At 53.5% G+C, this 16930-nt stretch overlaps 1 protein-coding gene across 2 annotated transcripts; it reads left to right on the plus strand.

The window, feature by feature from the left end:
- Positions 1–2090: 2090 nt before the first annotated feature.
- On the plus strand, positions 2091–8960 carry DYNLL2 (dynein light chain LC8-type 2). Of its 2 annotated transcripts, XM_021533013.3 has the most exons (3): positions 2091–2210; positions 5351–5489; positions 7083–8960. In XM_021533013.3, the coding sequence occupies exons 2-3, from the start codon at positions 5358–5360 to the stop codon at positions 7218–7220; spliced, it is 270 nt and encodes an 89-aa protein (XP_021388688.1). In that variant the 5' UTR covers positions 2091–2210; positions 5351–5357; the 3' UTR covers positions 7221–8960. The 2 variants fall into 2 exon arrangements, with proteins under 2 accessions (XP_021388688.1, XP_021388687.1); XM_021533012.3 differs by lacking the exon at positions 2091–2210 and having other exon boundaries at positions 5322–5489.
- The last annotated feature ends 7970 nt before the right edge of the window (positions 8961–16930 follow it).

A 16930-nucleotide genomic window follows, 5' to 3' on the forward strand; every position in this document is an offset into this window, starting at 1 on the left:
GGCTCCGGGAGCCCGTGGGGACGGCCGGCTCGGCCGCTCCGCAGCGTGGCCTTGTCCGTGTCACCTGCCCGGTGTCACCAAGACTGTGTCACCTGCCCGGGCATGGCCTTGTGCCCCCGTGCTCCTGCAACCTCAGTGCCGGGCACTGCAGTGTTCATTCATCCTCGCTTCATTTTCTGCTGCTGACTTCTCTCTTAAAGCAGGAGCTCAGGTCTGGACCCATTAAGGAACAGTAAATATTTTATTTGCTGTTGGAGCTCTGACCGATATCTCAGAGGCTACAGAGGTCACAGTAGGAAATATCCATTTCATTAGCAAACGGGATTGGCCTGTTCCGAGGCTGCTGGCTTGTGGAGTGAACCCAGCCTGTCCCCTGGGTGCTGTTACCAGCTCTAAGCTTGTCTTCATTCAGCAATCAAGTCAGGGAGGTTTCAGGACCTGGAGTGGTTTTCTTGGTTCTAAAGGCTATACAGGCAATTAAAACTGGTCTTGTTAAGAGGCAGCTGAGCCCAGGCACCGCTGTTTCCCTCTCACTACTGTTCGGGCACTGCAGCGTAGGAACGGGGACAGCACAGGAATCAGGATTTTTTGTTTTGCTGGGCCTTTCTTCAGGTAGCTTCTGCAAAGGGCTTCTTGGCACTGCTGCTCGAGTGAAATGGAGCAACCAAAACGGGAGCTGGCTGGCGGCCAGCCCAGCAGCCGGGGGGGCAGGTGTGTGCCTGGAGCACGGCGATGGAGGGCAGGAGCCCCGTGTGGGACAGCCAAGGGTCTGGAGTGCCAGGGTCACACCTGTGTTTGAGGAGCCCTGTGCAGGAAATCCAAGTACACAAAGCACCGGGGTCGCACCTGCGTGCCGGGGTCCGGCTGGGCTGTGGTCCCTTGCTGCAGCCCCGGCGCAGGATGCTCAGAGCTCCTGAGCAGGTGTGTGAACAGAGAGGTTTCATTCTGCCCTCTCGGCTTTGCGTGCCTGTGGGACATCGCACGTTCTCGTGGTGAACATATGATGGAGCAGCTCAAACAGCCACATCCCCCCAGGTTCTGGGCGTGCGAGGACAATTCTCCATGGTACCCAGAGCACCCGGAGTGCAGTACCCACGTTTGGGATTTTATCAGCTTTCCCACACGAAACAAGGCTGGCAGGAAAAGGGCCTGGCAGGATGCCCTGACTTCCCAGTGACTCCCGCAGGAGTTCAGTGAAAGCTGGTCGCTCCCCAGACTTCGCTGGGCATTCCCCACACCCTGCTCCCTGTAAGAAAACCCCAAGAAACAGCGGAACACTTTTGATGTGTTCAGGATGGGGAAGTGTGTCCGGGGAGATGCTGAGTCCTGCGGGGGACACTGAGCACCTGCCTGCTGTGACCAGAAAACCTGGACTTTTGGGGCGCATTGTCCAGCTCCAGGGAACATGCATCTGTCCCAAATGGGGTGTGAACAGCCTCAGGGACTTTTCACTTTAATGCCTTTCAGTTGTACGTATGTGCCACTGTGGGAGGACATCTCAAGGCTCGGGAGATGCATGAGCATGGCAGATTGGGGCTCTCGGGTGAAAGGAGCCACTGCAACTCATCACCAAGACAGGACTGAGTCAGGCTGAGCCCTCTGACCAAGAACACTTTGGTGTGTGACCCAACCCACTGAGTTCCTCTTAGAAGGGTTCAGCTCCCGCTGGGGATCGGGGTGGTCGGGGATCAGGGTCCCCAAGGCAGAGGGGACCCCCGCAGAGGAATCATGACTCCCCAGGGCAACAAAGGTCCCTCTAGGGATCAGCCGCTCCAGGCGCTCTTTCCCCGGGGATGGGGCCCGAAGGCGCGGAGCCCCCAAGGCGCCACCGGCCCCTCACACCTGCGGGCCCCTCACGGCGCCCCCGCCCCCGGCCCCGCCCCTCCTCGCCGCGCGCCGCCCCGCGGCATTGTGGGATGAAACAGGATGTAGGCAGAACAGCGCGGGCGGACGGGCCGGGCGCGGCGGGCCGCGCCGCGCCGCAGCCAATGGGGGAGCGGCGCGCCGGGCGGCGCGGCCAATGGGGTGGCGGCGGCCCGCGCGCCGCAGCGGGCGGGGCGGTATTTGAGAGCGGCGCGGCGCCGGGGCGCAGAGCGCGCGGGGCGCCGAGCGGAGCGGAGCGGGCTGAGGCAGCGCGGCCGGGCCTCTCACACCTCCTTCTCCTCCGTGCCGTGCCTCGCCCTCCCGGGGTGGCCCTGTCACTGTGAAAGGTGAGCCATGTCTCCGCCGGGCTGCGGGTCTCCAAGCCTCCCGTGTGCGGGTGGCGGCGGGGCCGCCCCGAGGGCGGAGGTCGCTGCCGTGGCCGGGTGCGAACGGCTCTCGGGCAGCGATTGGAGCCCGCCCCGCCCTAAGGGTCCGCGCCGCTGCGGAGCCGGTGCCGCTCCAGGCAAGGTCACCGCGGCCTCGGGCGCCCCCGGAGCTCCCCCCGTGAAGGTCACGCAGGGCTCCGGCTCCCGGGAGCCATGCGGGGGAAGGGGCTGTGCCGCGCCCCCTCCCAGCGCCCTTTTCCGCCAAGGCGGTGGATGCGGTTTGTGCAGGGGTTGGGCCCCGTCCCCAGTCGCCAAATCCATGCTGTCCTAGCGGTGGTGGAGCGGTGGGTGCTGGGCTTGGGCCCCGTTCCGAGCCGTGGGATCTATGCCGTCCTGGTGGGGTAATGGTGGGTGCTCCCATCCTCGCGATCCACGCTGTCCTCTTTGGGGGGGGGGGGTGGTGGATGCTGGGCTTCAGCCCCATCTCATTGCTAGGGTTCTATCCTGCCTGGAGAGGGAAAGAGTGGTTACTAGGGGGCTTGTGTTCTATGCTCTTCCCAAAGCCCCAGCTTGTCCTACTGCAGTACTGGGCTTAAATATTAAAACCTTATCCTACTGTGGTAAGAAAAGGGCTGGTTGCTGCCTTGGGCCTAATTTCCCTCCCAAGGCCTCATGTTGCCCTGGAGTGGCAGCTGGGGCTGTGGTCTTCCTTCTCAGGCACCACATCCTGCTCTTGAGGGGAAGGAGTGACTGCTGGAGCTGTAATGTTACCCCTTCCTAGGCCCAAATTGCCGAGATAGGTGCTGGGGCTTTGTGGTTTTCCTCAAAGAGGGCCAGATTGGGTGGTAAGACCCTGAGAGCCACCTGTGATCTTGTGGTTTAGGGTTATGATGTGTCTGTGGTGCTGCTGGGCTGCCTCTGCAGGGTGACCCTGTAACCTCCCAGGACTGAGCAGAGACTGGGGCCCTGCTGTGTTCTGTTCAGGTGGGTGCAGGGTGTGACACTGCCAGCCCCTCCTGTGGCTGGCCCTGGGGGATGCTATGCCCTGGGCCAATGCAGGGAAGGTCTCCTAGCCAGCGAGTGCAGCCCTGCTGAAGGATAATCATTTTTTCCTCTGGCGCTGTCGCCCGCGGCAGCACAGGCCTGCACTGGGATGCTCCTGGCCTAGACAATGAGGAGGGAAGGTGCCTTTTGCAGGTCACTCTGTGGCTGCTTATGCAATGGAAGGTGCCCTCTGAACTCTGGGAGCAGTGCAGGTGTGTGTGAGGGCTTGCTTGCTCTCTTTCCCTAAAGAAGCTTTTCTGGAAGAATGCCCCACAAGTGGATTTCTGTTGCTTCCTTCTTCCTGTGGACTGGACAGACACCCAGAAGACTTTTCCAAGGGTGGTGAATCCAAATCTACAGGCAGTTTGGGCTGTTCTGAGCTGCGTCTTCTCTTCCCTCAGCTTCTGGGCTGCGGGCAAAGCCCCACTGGCTGAAACCACGGCAGGGGAAGGAGCAGACTGCCGGGAAGTGGCTTTTCCAGGGCTGTGATAGGGGCATGTGCTCTCTGTTGGCAGTGGAACTCAGTTCCTGTCATTCCTCCGGCTGCTGTTAGTGTGTGTTAATAGCAGCGCTCTATTAAACACTATATCTAAACTGTATAAATTAAGGTCGCAATAGAAGTCCTCAAGTGCAGGCAGAAGGAAGAATTGAAGTATTGTAATCAGAGGGCTGCAATTATGTAACCGGATTCTCTTTCTCTCTGGGTAGCAAGCTCCTTTAATTGCTGTAACAAAGCTACTCCTTCAGTTTTCTGGGGCTCTTCCAGGAAGTGATCATTGCAGCAGATTTTTTTTCACTCCACAGCAGAGCTAAAAATGTGTAGTTTCACTGTTTCAAAACACACTTACTTGGTAGTATCGCTCAAGACTTAGAGTGCTGTAAAAGGATTTAGGAACCTTAATGGTGCTATGCAGGCTTAATTGGAGGCACTCCTTGCCATTAAGAAGCTTATTCCCACAAAGTTTTAATGTGCTGGGGTAAGAGCTGCTGCAAGGTGAGCAGCTGGATCCCCAGGTAACATGTGCCTCCCCAGGCCTCGAGTGGGGAATGGGAATGAGAGCTGTGGTGCCCAGAGCAGGCCTTCATGGTGGTCCTTCTCCAGGGCTTGAAGAAAGACTGCAGTGTTGGGATCGTGAAACCCTGGTTTTCTAGGATAAGAGGAACTGTGCTGGAAAGTTCCCAGTGCTGAACACCTCCCTGGAAAGGGCACGTCAGAGCTAATGGCTGCTGTGGCTGCTACAAAGCAGTTTAGTTTTGAGAGCAAAGGGGGCTGCACAGCTCACTCCAGAACAAGTCCTGGGCTGCAGTAGCATGCTGGTTTTGGCAGCTGTGTTGTGGTTCCCAGTTGAGGAGGGGGCAGGAAAAGGAGAGCTTTGCCAAGCTCTGTCTCGGTGGTGGGCCCTGCTTCCCCTGCCCTGTTTCCAGGCTGCGGTGTGGTGTTAACCTGCTTCTGGCTCATCAGACTGGCTCTGTCCCCTGGGAACAGCTGAAGGCTCCGTTTCATGGCAGAGCAGCAGGGAACTGAAAGTGTGATGATGGCTGAATGTGGAGCAATGCTCCTTCCAGGCTAAACTAGCAGCAGGCGCTGTGACACCTGGGATGGGGTAGAATAAAAGCACTGCTGCTCTGAATGAGCTTCCTGAGCCTCTGTGCCCATGGCAGACAGTCTGGGATCTGTTGCTTGCAAGGCTCTGAGCATGGGATGCTCCAGAACACTGGTACACCTGGACGGCAAACTTGGCTGTAGCCTATTGATGTGCAGGAGGGCTGTGGCTCTCTGCAGATCCCGTCTCCTCCCACACAGAAGCTTTTCCTGCGTGTGGGTAATGCAGGTGGTGATGCTGGACTACCTCTGCTCTAACCTCCTGCCAGTGCTCCGGCTGTAAGGGGCACCTTGGCCTGGGGCTGCTGTAGGCAACCCCGATAAACTCACTCTGGCCATAGCAGGGGTTTGTGGATCGCCTTGTGACGCAGCCTGCACGGAGAGGACAAGCTCTGATGCACAGGAAGCGTCTCCCGTTTGGGAAGGGATTAAAGGAATCTATGTTCTGCCTTAGGTTCACGATGTCTGACAGAAAGGCTGTGATCAAGAATGCGGACATGTCCGAGGACATGCAGCAGGATGCTGTAGACTGTGCTACACAGGCCATGGAGAAGTACAACATAGAAAAGGACATTGCAGCATATATCAAGAAGGTAACTCCGGGATGAGGGTGCTGTGCTGGCTGCGACTTCCCAAAGCTCCTGAGTCTGTCAGGAGCTGAGTGGCTGAGGCTTCATGCTTGCGTGCTGGGAGGGAGAAGATACTTGGCTTCTTGGCTGCTTTACTGCTGTTTTCAAGAGGATGGTGTGACTTCTCCAAGGTCAGGGGAGGGCTGTGGCAGAGCTCTGGCAAGCTCTGAGCAAACTGCAAATGCTGTCCCTCAGGATTTGCCAGCCTGGAAAGGGCTGGCAGCTGCCTCTGCTTAGGACTTGCTCCACAGACCTGCAGCACCAGTGCACTGGTGTCACCCCAATGTTTCACCTGGTGGGCAGCAGTGCATGTGTGCTTCTGGGATGGGCCTTGTGCAGGAGGATGGGCCTTGTGCTGGCTGCTGGGGCTGTGCAAGCTGCTGTCTTAGAAACAGTGCAAGCAGCTGCCCTGGCTGGTGAAGAGGTTCTCTCCCCATTTGCAGGAGCCTGTTAATTCAGTCTCATGCTTGATGGCACCTGGGGAGCTGTTGGTTCCTCCTGTAGGAGCTTCTCGGAATGGCCAGGAAAAGTGCTCTTGGAGGAGGGGGATCTTACTTCAGAGGCAGTGAAGTCCTGGCACCTGGGCTGGTGTTTGGGCCTTGCTTGTAATCTAAGCTTGAAGGCAAAGGATTCAAAGGTGTCTCCTGACTTCTCAGATCACTTTGAGGCATGACTTAGCTCTAAGTGCTTGGGGCAATGCAGCCTGTAAAGTGAGGGAGTGCAAGAGAAGGCATCCAAAAAGAGCTTGGCCTTTATTTCATGAGAGTGTGTTGGGAGAAGGGAAGCAATTTGATGCACCTTCGTGCTCTGGCAAGAAAGCCTTTTCCTTACTTCAAAGGTTACTTGCAAACAGCTCAAACTCTTCTGCTGTCTGAGAACTAGAACTGGCTTTAATCTTGGATGTTGGGTCTGTTCTTCTTGCTCTGTCTGGGGGGAGGGAAGGGTGTTCTTGGGTGTTAATTAGAGGGAAGGAAAATGGTCTTTAACCCTATCCTGCCTGTGAAGTAGGAGACTGTTGAACCAGCATTCAGCTCACTTACCTCTGACCTCTTGGGTCTTTGATCTCTGGCCTGTCAATCTGCTCATTTTCAGCGTGGATTTTCTCCCCTTTGTGTACAAGAGTTCCAAATAGCAGAAGCCAGGCTTTTCTTCCTTCCTTTTTTTAGGTGACCTTTAAGCTCAGATGCCTTGCTGGAGCAGACATGCCAAAACCTTTTTTATTTTTTGTGAGTGGGTTTGGAATGGGAGAGGAGGATTATTCCCCTGATTAGCCTACACACAGGGCTGTACCAAGGAAAGCTCTTGCATCTGCTCTTCCTGCCCAGGGCTGATGGTGCTCCAAGGCTCAGAAGATGTTTTGCTTGTGTTGAATCCTTCAAACAATCCAGTGCAGAGGTTTGGTGCTTAATTTAATAGTGTCTCGCAGTGGGGTATCTCAAGATGCTGCAGGTGGGAGGAGAGGCGATAGTGTGTGAACAGAACCAGCTCAGAATTTGTGCTTAGAACTATTTTGATGTGGGCTTTCTTGGCCTTAATGCCTCTCTTCTCTTTCTTCAGGAATTTGACAAGAAATACAACCCAACTTGGCACTGCATTGTTGGCAGAAACTTTGGCAGCTATGTAACACACGAGACAAAGCACTTCATCTATTTTTACTTGGGTCAGGTTGCAATTCTTCTCTTCAAGTCTGGATAGGAAGTAGGAGCGATTTGAAATTTGGACTGTAATGCACTGATGGCTGAAGCCACGACTCCCTCTAACATGGCTATGCCGCTGCATGGACTGTATACTATATTTAATGTGTATATGTTGCAGTAAAAATCTACTTCTGTTTAGTTGCCTGGGAAGAAGGCGGCATTTTTTTGTTACTGCTTTTTTTGGTTGTATTGCACTAGGAAACCTGTAAATGCTTAAACAATGGCCTTTACGTGGGAAGAAAGAAAACTATTCCACAACAGCTCCCTCACTGGTAACTCCTTCTTTGAGGCTGGGAAAACTTTTTTGGGCAGGCCAAAAGCCCCAGACTTCCTTACTGAGTCCTGTTAGACTGTTAATCTTGCAAAGAGGAGCAAAGCCAGTGTGAGCCTCTGTCCCACCCTGCAGACTGTAGAGAGCTGGCTCTCCCAGTACCCTCGGGGCAGGTCTTAGACCTTCCCTGAAAGCTGATGGGGTGGCTCTGGGTGACGTGGCTTCCACACCCAAGGTGATCTCCACCTTTGACTGTGATACAGGCTTGCAGCTGGCACCCCTCGGTGTTCTTGCTCAGTGCCCTTCGCTGTATTTTTGGCTCTGCTGAAACATTGACCTAGACTTGAGTAAGCAATTCAGCATGGTCTAGAAGGCTTCAAAACCAGCCCCTGAGTTCCTGCTTGTTGCAGAAAGCAGCAATCCTGTGGCTGAAGTCTTTAGACCTCGATACTGAGTCTAAAGCCACGTGGCCCGGCCCCGCAATGGAGTAGGATATCAAATTGGTGACTACTGACAACAGCTCTATTCGGCATGTTTGTAGCCAGTTGTCTTAACACTGCCTTAACTTGATGCTCTCCTTAAAGCAAGCTAGTCGTGTGGAAGATTTGTAAGTGGCCACTGTCTCTTTTTTCTTTTTTATTTTCTTTTATTTTTCTGTAGCTAATAAGCTATTTCTGGAGGATTGTCCTCCATGTTCTGATATCTGCTTTTGTTCTTAAAGCACAGTACCAAGAAGTTAAATTTACATGTGATGTTTGTGTGAAGGAAACTCATGTGACATCTGCTTCAAAGGCAGACAAATGTCTTGGTCTCCAATAGGTTCAGCAGTGATGTTGTCTTAGTACGTACTGACTCGGGATTGCACTGCAGGAAGTTCTGACCTGGGTGTGCAGAAATGCTGTGTGATGGCAAGTAAATCCCTGGTGCTCATTATAAGCTCTAATTATTGGTTTGCTGACTAATGCATTGGCAATACCACTGGGCTGGTGAGCCCAGCTTGTGTTCCTGAGATTAATTTGGTGTTGGGAATAAATCATTGCTGGGGGCAAAGGGCAGAGTGAAGGGAGCTCTTTGTGAAATGATTTGGTGACCCAGGTTGATGACTTCCTGAAGTAAAAGTCCTTCTTGTCTCTGTGCAAAATCCAAAGTATGCCTAATTTTGTATTATGGGTAGAACAATGTTGTAACTAGAAAGAATGTAGCTGTCATAAGTTCATGTCGATGGAAATGTCTGCACTGGGATAACGTGCCTTGGACTGTCTGGGGCACTCGTGTGGTCTTCTCTCTTCAGAACTCCACTCTGGGTCTGAAAGGAGAATGTTTTGGGTTTGTTTTTTTCCAAGCATGAGTCTAATGTGAATCTGTTCACGGTCTCTCGTGGAGCAAGATCTGTTCCCTTCATAACTGCAATTGCTCAAATACCATTTATTTTTTTTCAAACATTAAAGGTGAATTGACACATTTAAACAGTCTCTGGTTTCTTCTTCCTTACCAGCTTTCCTGAGCAAAGCCTGTCCTTGTCCACAGAGGGTGAGCAGCAATTTCTCTGCCCTGGAAGGTGCTGATGACCCAAAGATGGCAGGTCAGGGAGGGAGAAATGGCTGGAAGAGTTTGGGTGGCCCCTCTGTGCTGGTGCTGACCTCCAGCTCAGCTCAAAGGCTGAGCCAGAGGGGAGGCATTGAGGGAATTGTGTCCTGCTGCACCCTGATGGGATGCTCTGTGACAAGTAACCTGGATCTGAGTGGCTGGGAGCTGACCTCTTAATGGCTTGAGGCAGCTTCCTGCAGGGGAAGGTGTCTCCCTGCTCCCCAGGAAAGCAGGTTTTCCCTTCAGGCCTCCCCCCTGTGCTGCAGAGAAAGCTGAGAGCTGAATCTGATGCATTTGATGCCTCTCACAGCGCGGGGGCTGCGGGCTTACCCTTAAACAACCTCCTCAGCTTGTTATCTTGCTCCCGATGCAACCTAAATTTGGGGTTGTGGCCTCGGTGATATTTTGGAAAAGCTGTGGGCTCTTCCCAAGCACAGCAGTGTAACAGCTCTGCTGTGGCACAGTAACACCAGCGTGAGCAGCGTGACTCAGCCCGGGCGCTCCACACGGGCTGAGTGCTTGCAGCACGGCTGTTACACACAGGCCATCTGCTCCAGCCTGCACCTGCCAGCGCCCCAGAGCAGGGGTGGTTTCTACTTTAGGGGAGCTGCCAGTGATGTTCTTTTCTTGGTAGTCCCAGCCTTTTAGCTGGGAGTGGAATTGCTGGGCTTAAGTGCCAGCTGGGCTGTGCTGGGGCTCTGCATTCCAGGCCTGGCTCAGTTAATACTGTGGCTCCAAGGAAATGTGCAGTCATGTGGGGCTGGGCTAGTCAAGCCCCTCTGTGCACAGGGCCCTCAGGCAAAGCAAGAGGCAGAGAAACTGGATCCTGAACCCCAGCTGCAGTACAGGAGGCTGCTGATCCAAACCTCAGGTGAAATGCTTTTGCAGCCTGAGTTTCATCTGGGAAACCCCCATTCCAGTCATGTATCCAGGGGCTGTGGTACTGCTGGAAATCCATCTCTGGTGGGATGGGGAAGGCTCTGCCAGGGCTGGAGGGATGGTGTGCCCTGGAGCTGACACACACCACTACAAAGTGGGCTTGGTGCCCCCTTGGATGTGTCTCTGCAGCAGGAGTCCTGCTTCAGGCTGAGGAAGAGGAGCTGTTGCTCACATCTTCAGGAACTAGGCAGTGAAACAGAGCAGTCTTTCCCCTCAATCATCTTCCTTGTAGCACTGGGCCCCTGGAAAACACAAACTGCCTAAATTTGAGCAGTGCTTCCCTCTACACAGCTAAGAGCAGGGAGAGGTTTGGTCATGGAGCTGTGTCCCACTTCCCTCCCCTCCCACTGCCCAGCAGCTGACAAGGCTCTTGGCTTTGACTTTTTCCATTACTGGGCTCCACTTTGTCTCCAGTTTCCACCAGGCACAGGTGTCCTGGATGATGCCTCGGAGCATTAACTGTTTCCATGCTGGAGAAACCAATGGCACTCCCAGGACAGCTGCTCCATTTCAAGCTATTTGGAAACATCTGGATCTGGGACACGGGAGTGGAAGGTATGTATCTGCAGGGGGAATCATCTGGAGGAAGAAACTGCTTCCAGATGTGATTGGGCAAAAATGCTATTGAAATGTAAACTCAGTTTATGTTGTGCTGCCTCAGAAGCGCTCAGAAAGCGCCTGGGTGCAGGGGAGGGACTCTGAGGCTGCTGCTGTGGGCGAGTTCTGGGTGCAGATGTGCCTGCAGATGTGCATTCGCTGCGGGGAGCCATGTGGTTTGTGGCTGGTGAGAGTGTCACATTGTTTTCTCTCTTACCAGCCAAGTCATTCAGTTCCTCATGCTGAGTATTTCTTCCAGATGCTGGAAGTGCCTTACAAAAGCGGGGAAATGTGGCACTGGAGAGCAGAGAGGCTGGGGAGCTGTGCTGTGTGGGTATCACTACAAGACACTGCCTGGGATTCACTCTTCTACAGAGTAAGCATTGTGTAAAGCCACAGGAGAAGGTGCCAGCCCATTTCCTTGCCTGCCTGGTACCATGTTCTTCCCTTCTCTGTGACCAGCTGGGACTTTGGAAAGGGACAAGAGGCAGCCTAGGCTTGGGAGTTGTACGTTGCTCCTGTGGGAACACCCAGGCTGCAGATCAGGGCTGTCCTTGTGTCCCAACCAGCCTGCAGCATTGCCATTGCAATGTTGTGCTCCAGGCACATGGAAGTAGAGTCTGTGGCTGGAAAACCCAGTACCCAACAGACCTGTTCCTTCTCCCAGCGCTTTTGCAGGTGATTAGTGATGATGAGAGAGAACGTGGAGATAATTTTGATCTCACTTTCAGCCTCTGCTGGGTAAATCCCGAGGAGGACGGTGGCACACAGTGAAGGAAGCAGGGCTGTGCCATCCCTGCCCACCCGAGGTTTCCCTCCTTTGTTCTATTTATTGAGCAAGGATCCTGACACCCTTTCCCAGACAGTGACTCACAGCAGCGCTGTGCAGAAGCCATGTGTCTTGGAGCACTTTGTAGATGCAGGAGCTGCAGGAGCCTCACAGGAGCCAACTGTGTTTATTAAAAGATGATCAGATGTTTCCTTCCTTAAGGCAGTGTCTAGCTGAGGCTGAGTAATAACTCATTACCAACAAGACAAATAACTGCTTATCATCAGGTCAGTGCCTTTGCCAGCCTTGCTGGTAGTGGTGGCAGGTGCTCTGGGCACCAGTGGGCTCAGCACCCAGAACAGGGGGTAAGAAGACCCCTTCCAGTCCCTGTCTCTTCCCCAGGGGCAGCCCCAGGCTCTGCTCTGCTGCTCAGTGGTGTTTGGCCCTGAATTAAGCTCGAGGAACAGCTTTATCCAGCCCTGGTGCAGCATGTTCCCGACTGCCTGTGGAATCAGGCTGCTGGAGTGGCCTCTGCAGGCCATGTTGTTCGTTCCTGGTGCTGGGGACTCAGAACCAACGTGCCAGAGCTCCTTGTGGCCTGATGGAAAAATCAGCAGTGGGCCAGGGCAGTGTGGAGAGGCATGCCAGGAGTGCAGCGCTGTGGGGCCATGGGTGAGGTGGGCAGTCATGATCCTCCATGTCCCCTGTCCCCACATGCCCCTTGCTGCCAGGGCTGGGCTGGGGAGAGGCAGAGCAGGGCCAGCTCTCTCCCTGGGGCCGGGACCCTCTTGGGCTGGCTCAGAGGCTTTCCTCAGACGCCATCCTCTGGTGCAGCCGCCGTCCTTCCCTGCCAGATGCCATGGCATGTCTCCATGTCCTTTGTTCCCTGCCTTGCTCACGCCTCTGCCATGATTTATGGCCCTTGCGGAGCAGCCTGGCTGCAGCTCGGCTGCTTGTCCAGACCCCTGGGCTCTGTGCCCTCGTTCCCAGCCTGGGGCAGGGAGCTCTTGGGGAGTGCTCTGACCCCCCTGCATTCGGCCCTCTTGCATCTAACCAAGTGCCTGGCCTTTTCTTTCACCTCCTTCCCGCCTGGGTGTGAATGAAGCGCTTTCAGGGGGAGGAGATTGTTGGGAGCCCAGCTCTGCCTGTGCATTGGTAGCAGCCCATAAAAGCATCCCAGGAATTCGCCTCGGCAGCCCTGTGCGGGGTGAGCCAGTGAAAGACACCCTTTGTTCCTGCAGCCCAGTCCCACACACCCTCTGGAATCTGCAGAGCTGGATGCGGCTCCCACTGCCTGCCACGCTGCACTCAGGCCCTGGGGAAGAGGTTTTCCCACGTCTTACCCCGGCCAGGGTGAGCAGGGCACTGGAGAAAGGCTTCCCCAGGCTTTCCTGAGGCAGGCCTGTGACCCCAGCCTTAGCCTGAGCTGAGTCAGAGGGACGGAAATCCCTTCTCTCAGGGCTCCCTCTCCCCGCGGGGTTTGGTTACAGGTTTGGGGTGTGATTCCTGCTGCCTGCCCAGCTGCCGGGGCCGCTCCGGCGGGGCTGACACGGAGCCAGGCCGGGCCTCGCCGCAGCCTGCACACAGCCGCCTGGCGCCCGGCCCAGAACATGGCTCTGGAAAAAAATAAATGTCTTTGTTGTTGTTGAGGAAAGCCCAGAGCGCTCCGACAAGGACACAACCTCTTCCTAAAGCTGGGTTTCAAAGCCCTGCTTTCTCGGAGGGCTCCAAGTGACCTGGACAAAAGCATCTGCTTCTCCGTGGGTCAGCCCGGCTGGAGGAAGCGCTGACCCGCGTTGCAAGGGCTGCCTCTGAAACCCCAGCTTGCAGGGCACCGAGGGATGGCACCCATGCAGCCCCTTCCAGAAGGGTGCCCACCCAGGGGTGCTGCTGGGGAGCTCCTGGAGCTTGCCTGGGCTGTCATTAGCAGAAGAAAAGCTTCTGGTGACTCAGCAAGCAGGGCTCGGACACTGCCTCTGTCCTGAGCAAGACTGACACATGCAGTTCCAGCAGAGCCAGCGCTGGCTAAAGATACTGTGGTACTTAAATATTTTATAGAAAATCATTAAGCAATTAAATGTGGTGGATCTCACATCATAGAAAAAGCAGCTTGAAACCTGTGCAGTAAACAGGGCAACACTTCCTGCTCGTTTGGGATGTCTTCTTGGAGTCTAAACTACAATTCTTGCTTCAAAATAACTATAATTATCTCTTAATTGCCATTATTGTTTAACATTTTTAGTATTTGCAAGTGCAAACTGTTACAGTTTTCCGTGCAGATACAATCAGTAGCTGGGGTTCACAATGAAAGCAATTAAAATCCTGTGATTATCACAAGGCTGCGTGTCTCTACACCAGCTTCAATCTGCATCACTTGCCAAGATGTAGGCTAGAAACTCAGACAAATTTAGCATTTATTTAGTAACCCAGCAAAGCTACTACCTCTTGTTGCCTCCAATGATTTGCATCTACGGCACTTTTTGGAAGGACGGGAGCAGGGAGGGGAGGGGAAAGAAAGCAGTTTCTAGAATACATCCCGGGAGAATATACAGCAAGAAAAATTATGCACATGAATTATGCATCTGAATTATGATTTCACTCCTATTTTTGTCCGGATTAGCTCATGTTTGGTGTGCATCCCTGGCAGGGTGCTAGCAGAGTGCACTCCAGCTCCCAGCAGGTCACTGTGGCTCTGGGTCCTGTGGTCCCTGTTCTGCTGGCAGCTGCTTCCCAAGGGCTCACAGAGCTTCCTGGGGCTCCAGCCCCCCAGTAACGATGGCAGCCCCTGCTCCTGCACCCCTCACAGGCTGGGCAAGTCATTTTTCTGTGTTAATTGGATGCCTGTCTTCTGTAAACACACCAGGGATGACAAGGGATTTGGGTGTAAACTAAAAAAGCAGGTCTGTGCTATTTTGTACAGAGGGGGAGGTGTTTGGAGGCTGTGCTGCCACCACCAGCCTTCAGCGGTGCTCCCCGGGTCCCCAGCATCTCCTGGGGAAGGCAGACATGGAGACAGCTTGGCTTCTGCCAGCCCTGGGGAGGTAAACCCAGGAGAGAAGGGGAAGGCAGTAGCAGGGCTTCCAAAATCTCACCCGATGCAACTTCGATCCCAGCACACACTCAAGTAAAGCCAGCAATCCTTCCAGGAAAAACTGCTTGGGAATCCTCAGCTCCCTTCCCGGGAGGGCTGGTGACCCCAGGCCATGGATGTTTCCATCTGTAAGGAATTTCAGTGGCCCTCATTGCCATTAGGGAGGGAATTATCCTCACTGGCCAAGTCAGCAGGGCACCTGCACCCAGGTGTGGGGTCCAGTCTGGGGTGGGTGGGAGCACAGGGCACCTTCCTTTGATGGGGCTGTGAATGCTCCCTGGCTGGGTTCTTCCCTCACCAAACTGCATGTCTCATCTCTGCTGTTGCCTTGGATTAACATCCCTGACATCCCAGCAGTTGTTTGCATGAGAAAATGAGATTAGGAAACTATTTCAAGTATTTGTGTCTGTTGTTGAGTGGCAAACAAAGCTGGAGCCAGTGCTGTTTGTCCTGTCAGCTGGCCCAAAGCTTGGGAAAACAGCCGGGAAGGCAGTGGGAGACACACAGCTAAGCACCAGGGGCTGAATTTGTACATACCTTTGGAGAGTGGGAAATGTGGAGCTGGTGCAGGCAGAGGCACCAGCTGAATAATCCCCTTGCCAGGGATGGGGTACCTGCCTGTGTACATTTGTGGGTACCTCAGAGGATTGGTATTTTTCTACATTCAGGTGTTTCCCATCTGCTTTGAAATGCTGCTGGTAGGAAGCAAAAAGTAAATTTGGGCAGTCACAGGAAAGAGGAGCAAAGGCAGAATTAATGGAAACGGGCATCTTGGAAAACCTGGGCTTGAAACCCCTGAAATTGCCTGCTGAGATCTGGGCTAGTTGTGCTCCCGGGGTGATCAGGTTAAGATGAACTCTCCAGTTTGCCTTTTGGAGAAGGACACAGCTGGTGAGGCAGAGAGGCAAGGAGGAGGCCAGGAGAGCTGCAGCAGCTCCAGGTCTGTGTATTCAGCTCAGCAGGTCCCTGCCACATCCTGGAGCTCTCCTGTGGCTCCTGTTCAGTTTGGTTTCCCCGTGGCAGCTGTCACTGTCCCTGCATTTTCAAACCACCTGCTGGAGTTTCACAGAAGTCATCCATACATTCAACAGGAATATCAGTTTCCAGGAGCTCCGGGGGACCCTGAGATCACAGCAGCTGATACAGGGATTCTGCTGAGCTGTGCTCCCCCCACCAGAGCTGGAATTCCTCTTGCATGGGATGTCTGCTGGGGGTACAGGGAGCTGGGGGCTGTTTAAACTTCCCCTGGTCTTTCTGGGGTCAGGGGTCCTGGGATGGGCCCCCACCCCAGCTACTGCATCCAGCCCAAGCAGGACACTTTCTCCACATTTTTAAGCCAGAAGTGGCTCCTAAAATCAATACAAAAGGAGATTCCTCTGCAGCCTAGGGAACCACCCTGTCCACATTCTTCCCTGCGGCCTTCAAAGGAGCTGAGGAATCTAATTCCCACTAATTTGCTTTGAAAGCACCAACTTAAAATTGTAATTATGGCCTGGTGTCTTACTGCCAAGGGAAGACCCCAGCAGACTGCAGCTTCCTTGCTTCCTAAAACATCAGTTTTGATGATTTATTAAGACTTACATTTTTAACAATATGATGTTGGTTAATGTTGGAAGATGTTCCTACAATTAATGAAAATTTCATAGACTGACTGGAGAAGAAAGAGACCATTTTATGTCCCCTACCAGATGGCCTAGACCAGCTGCTCACTTTTTTCTTTGAACTGTGATTCTAATGACTTCTCAGTCCTTTGAAGTCTGCTTAGAGCTGCTGAACCAGATGGATTTGCATGATAGTAGCAGTGCACGTTTAACAGTGGAGGACTTGTGCTATTTTCCCTCCTGGCCACTGCTGAATGCTGCAGTTGGGGGATTTGGAGGGGTGAGTAAACCCGGAATATTGCCAGGCACTGGCAGAATGTATCTTGGTGTAACATGACTGGCTTCAGTGGAGTTATTCCCCAAAGCCACAGTGTCCTTACCCAGCTCTCAGCTGGTTTTGCTATTTTATAACCCATGGGATGCTGTCAGTCATGGATTTATTTGGGCCTCACAAAGCAGGGGCTGCTGTCAGAATGCACAGTTCAGCACCATTAAAAAAAAAAAATGAAAAGAGGAAAAGAAGAAAGGAGCTTTAAATATGTATTAATAAGTTTTTAAAATAATAAACCACAAAGTAAAATGGTGACAAAAGAAACAAAACTGAAAAAAGATCCCTGAGTGCAGGTTTGGTAGGAATTTATGCAGAGAAGTTGGGGAGGTAACACTGACATTCCTGGGTTTGAAATCTCAAATCAATAGTGAAGGTCACTATTTTCACACTTTTTCACATCACTTTTTCACACTGCCTCCCAGAGCACTCACAGGATCTCAAGCAGCTGCTCTCCCTGGAGCAACGTCTGGGCTAGGCTGGCACAGAGCTCTCTAAAATCTCTCAGGACTCTGATGATCCTTG

The sequence above is a fragment of the Lonchura striata genome, chromosome 19, assembly GCF_050655825.1.
Source record: "Lonchura striata isolate lonStrDom1 chromosome 19, ASM5065582v1, whole genome shotgun sequence".
Lineage (NCBI taxonomy): Eukaryota > Metazoa > Chordata > Aves > Passeriformes > Estrildidae > Lonchura > Lonchura striata.

Bases quoted from the DNA above. Each gene is read 5' to 3' on its own strand.
- DYNLL2 (XM_021533012.3), top strand. From the start codon at position 5,337: ATGTTCTGCCTTAGGTTCACGATGTCTGACAGAAAGGCTGTGATCAAG. The intron at 5,490-7,082 runs GTAACTCCGGGA...CTCTTTCTTCAG, and splicing joins TTGCAGCATATATCAAGAAG to GAATTTGACAAGAAATACAA.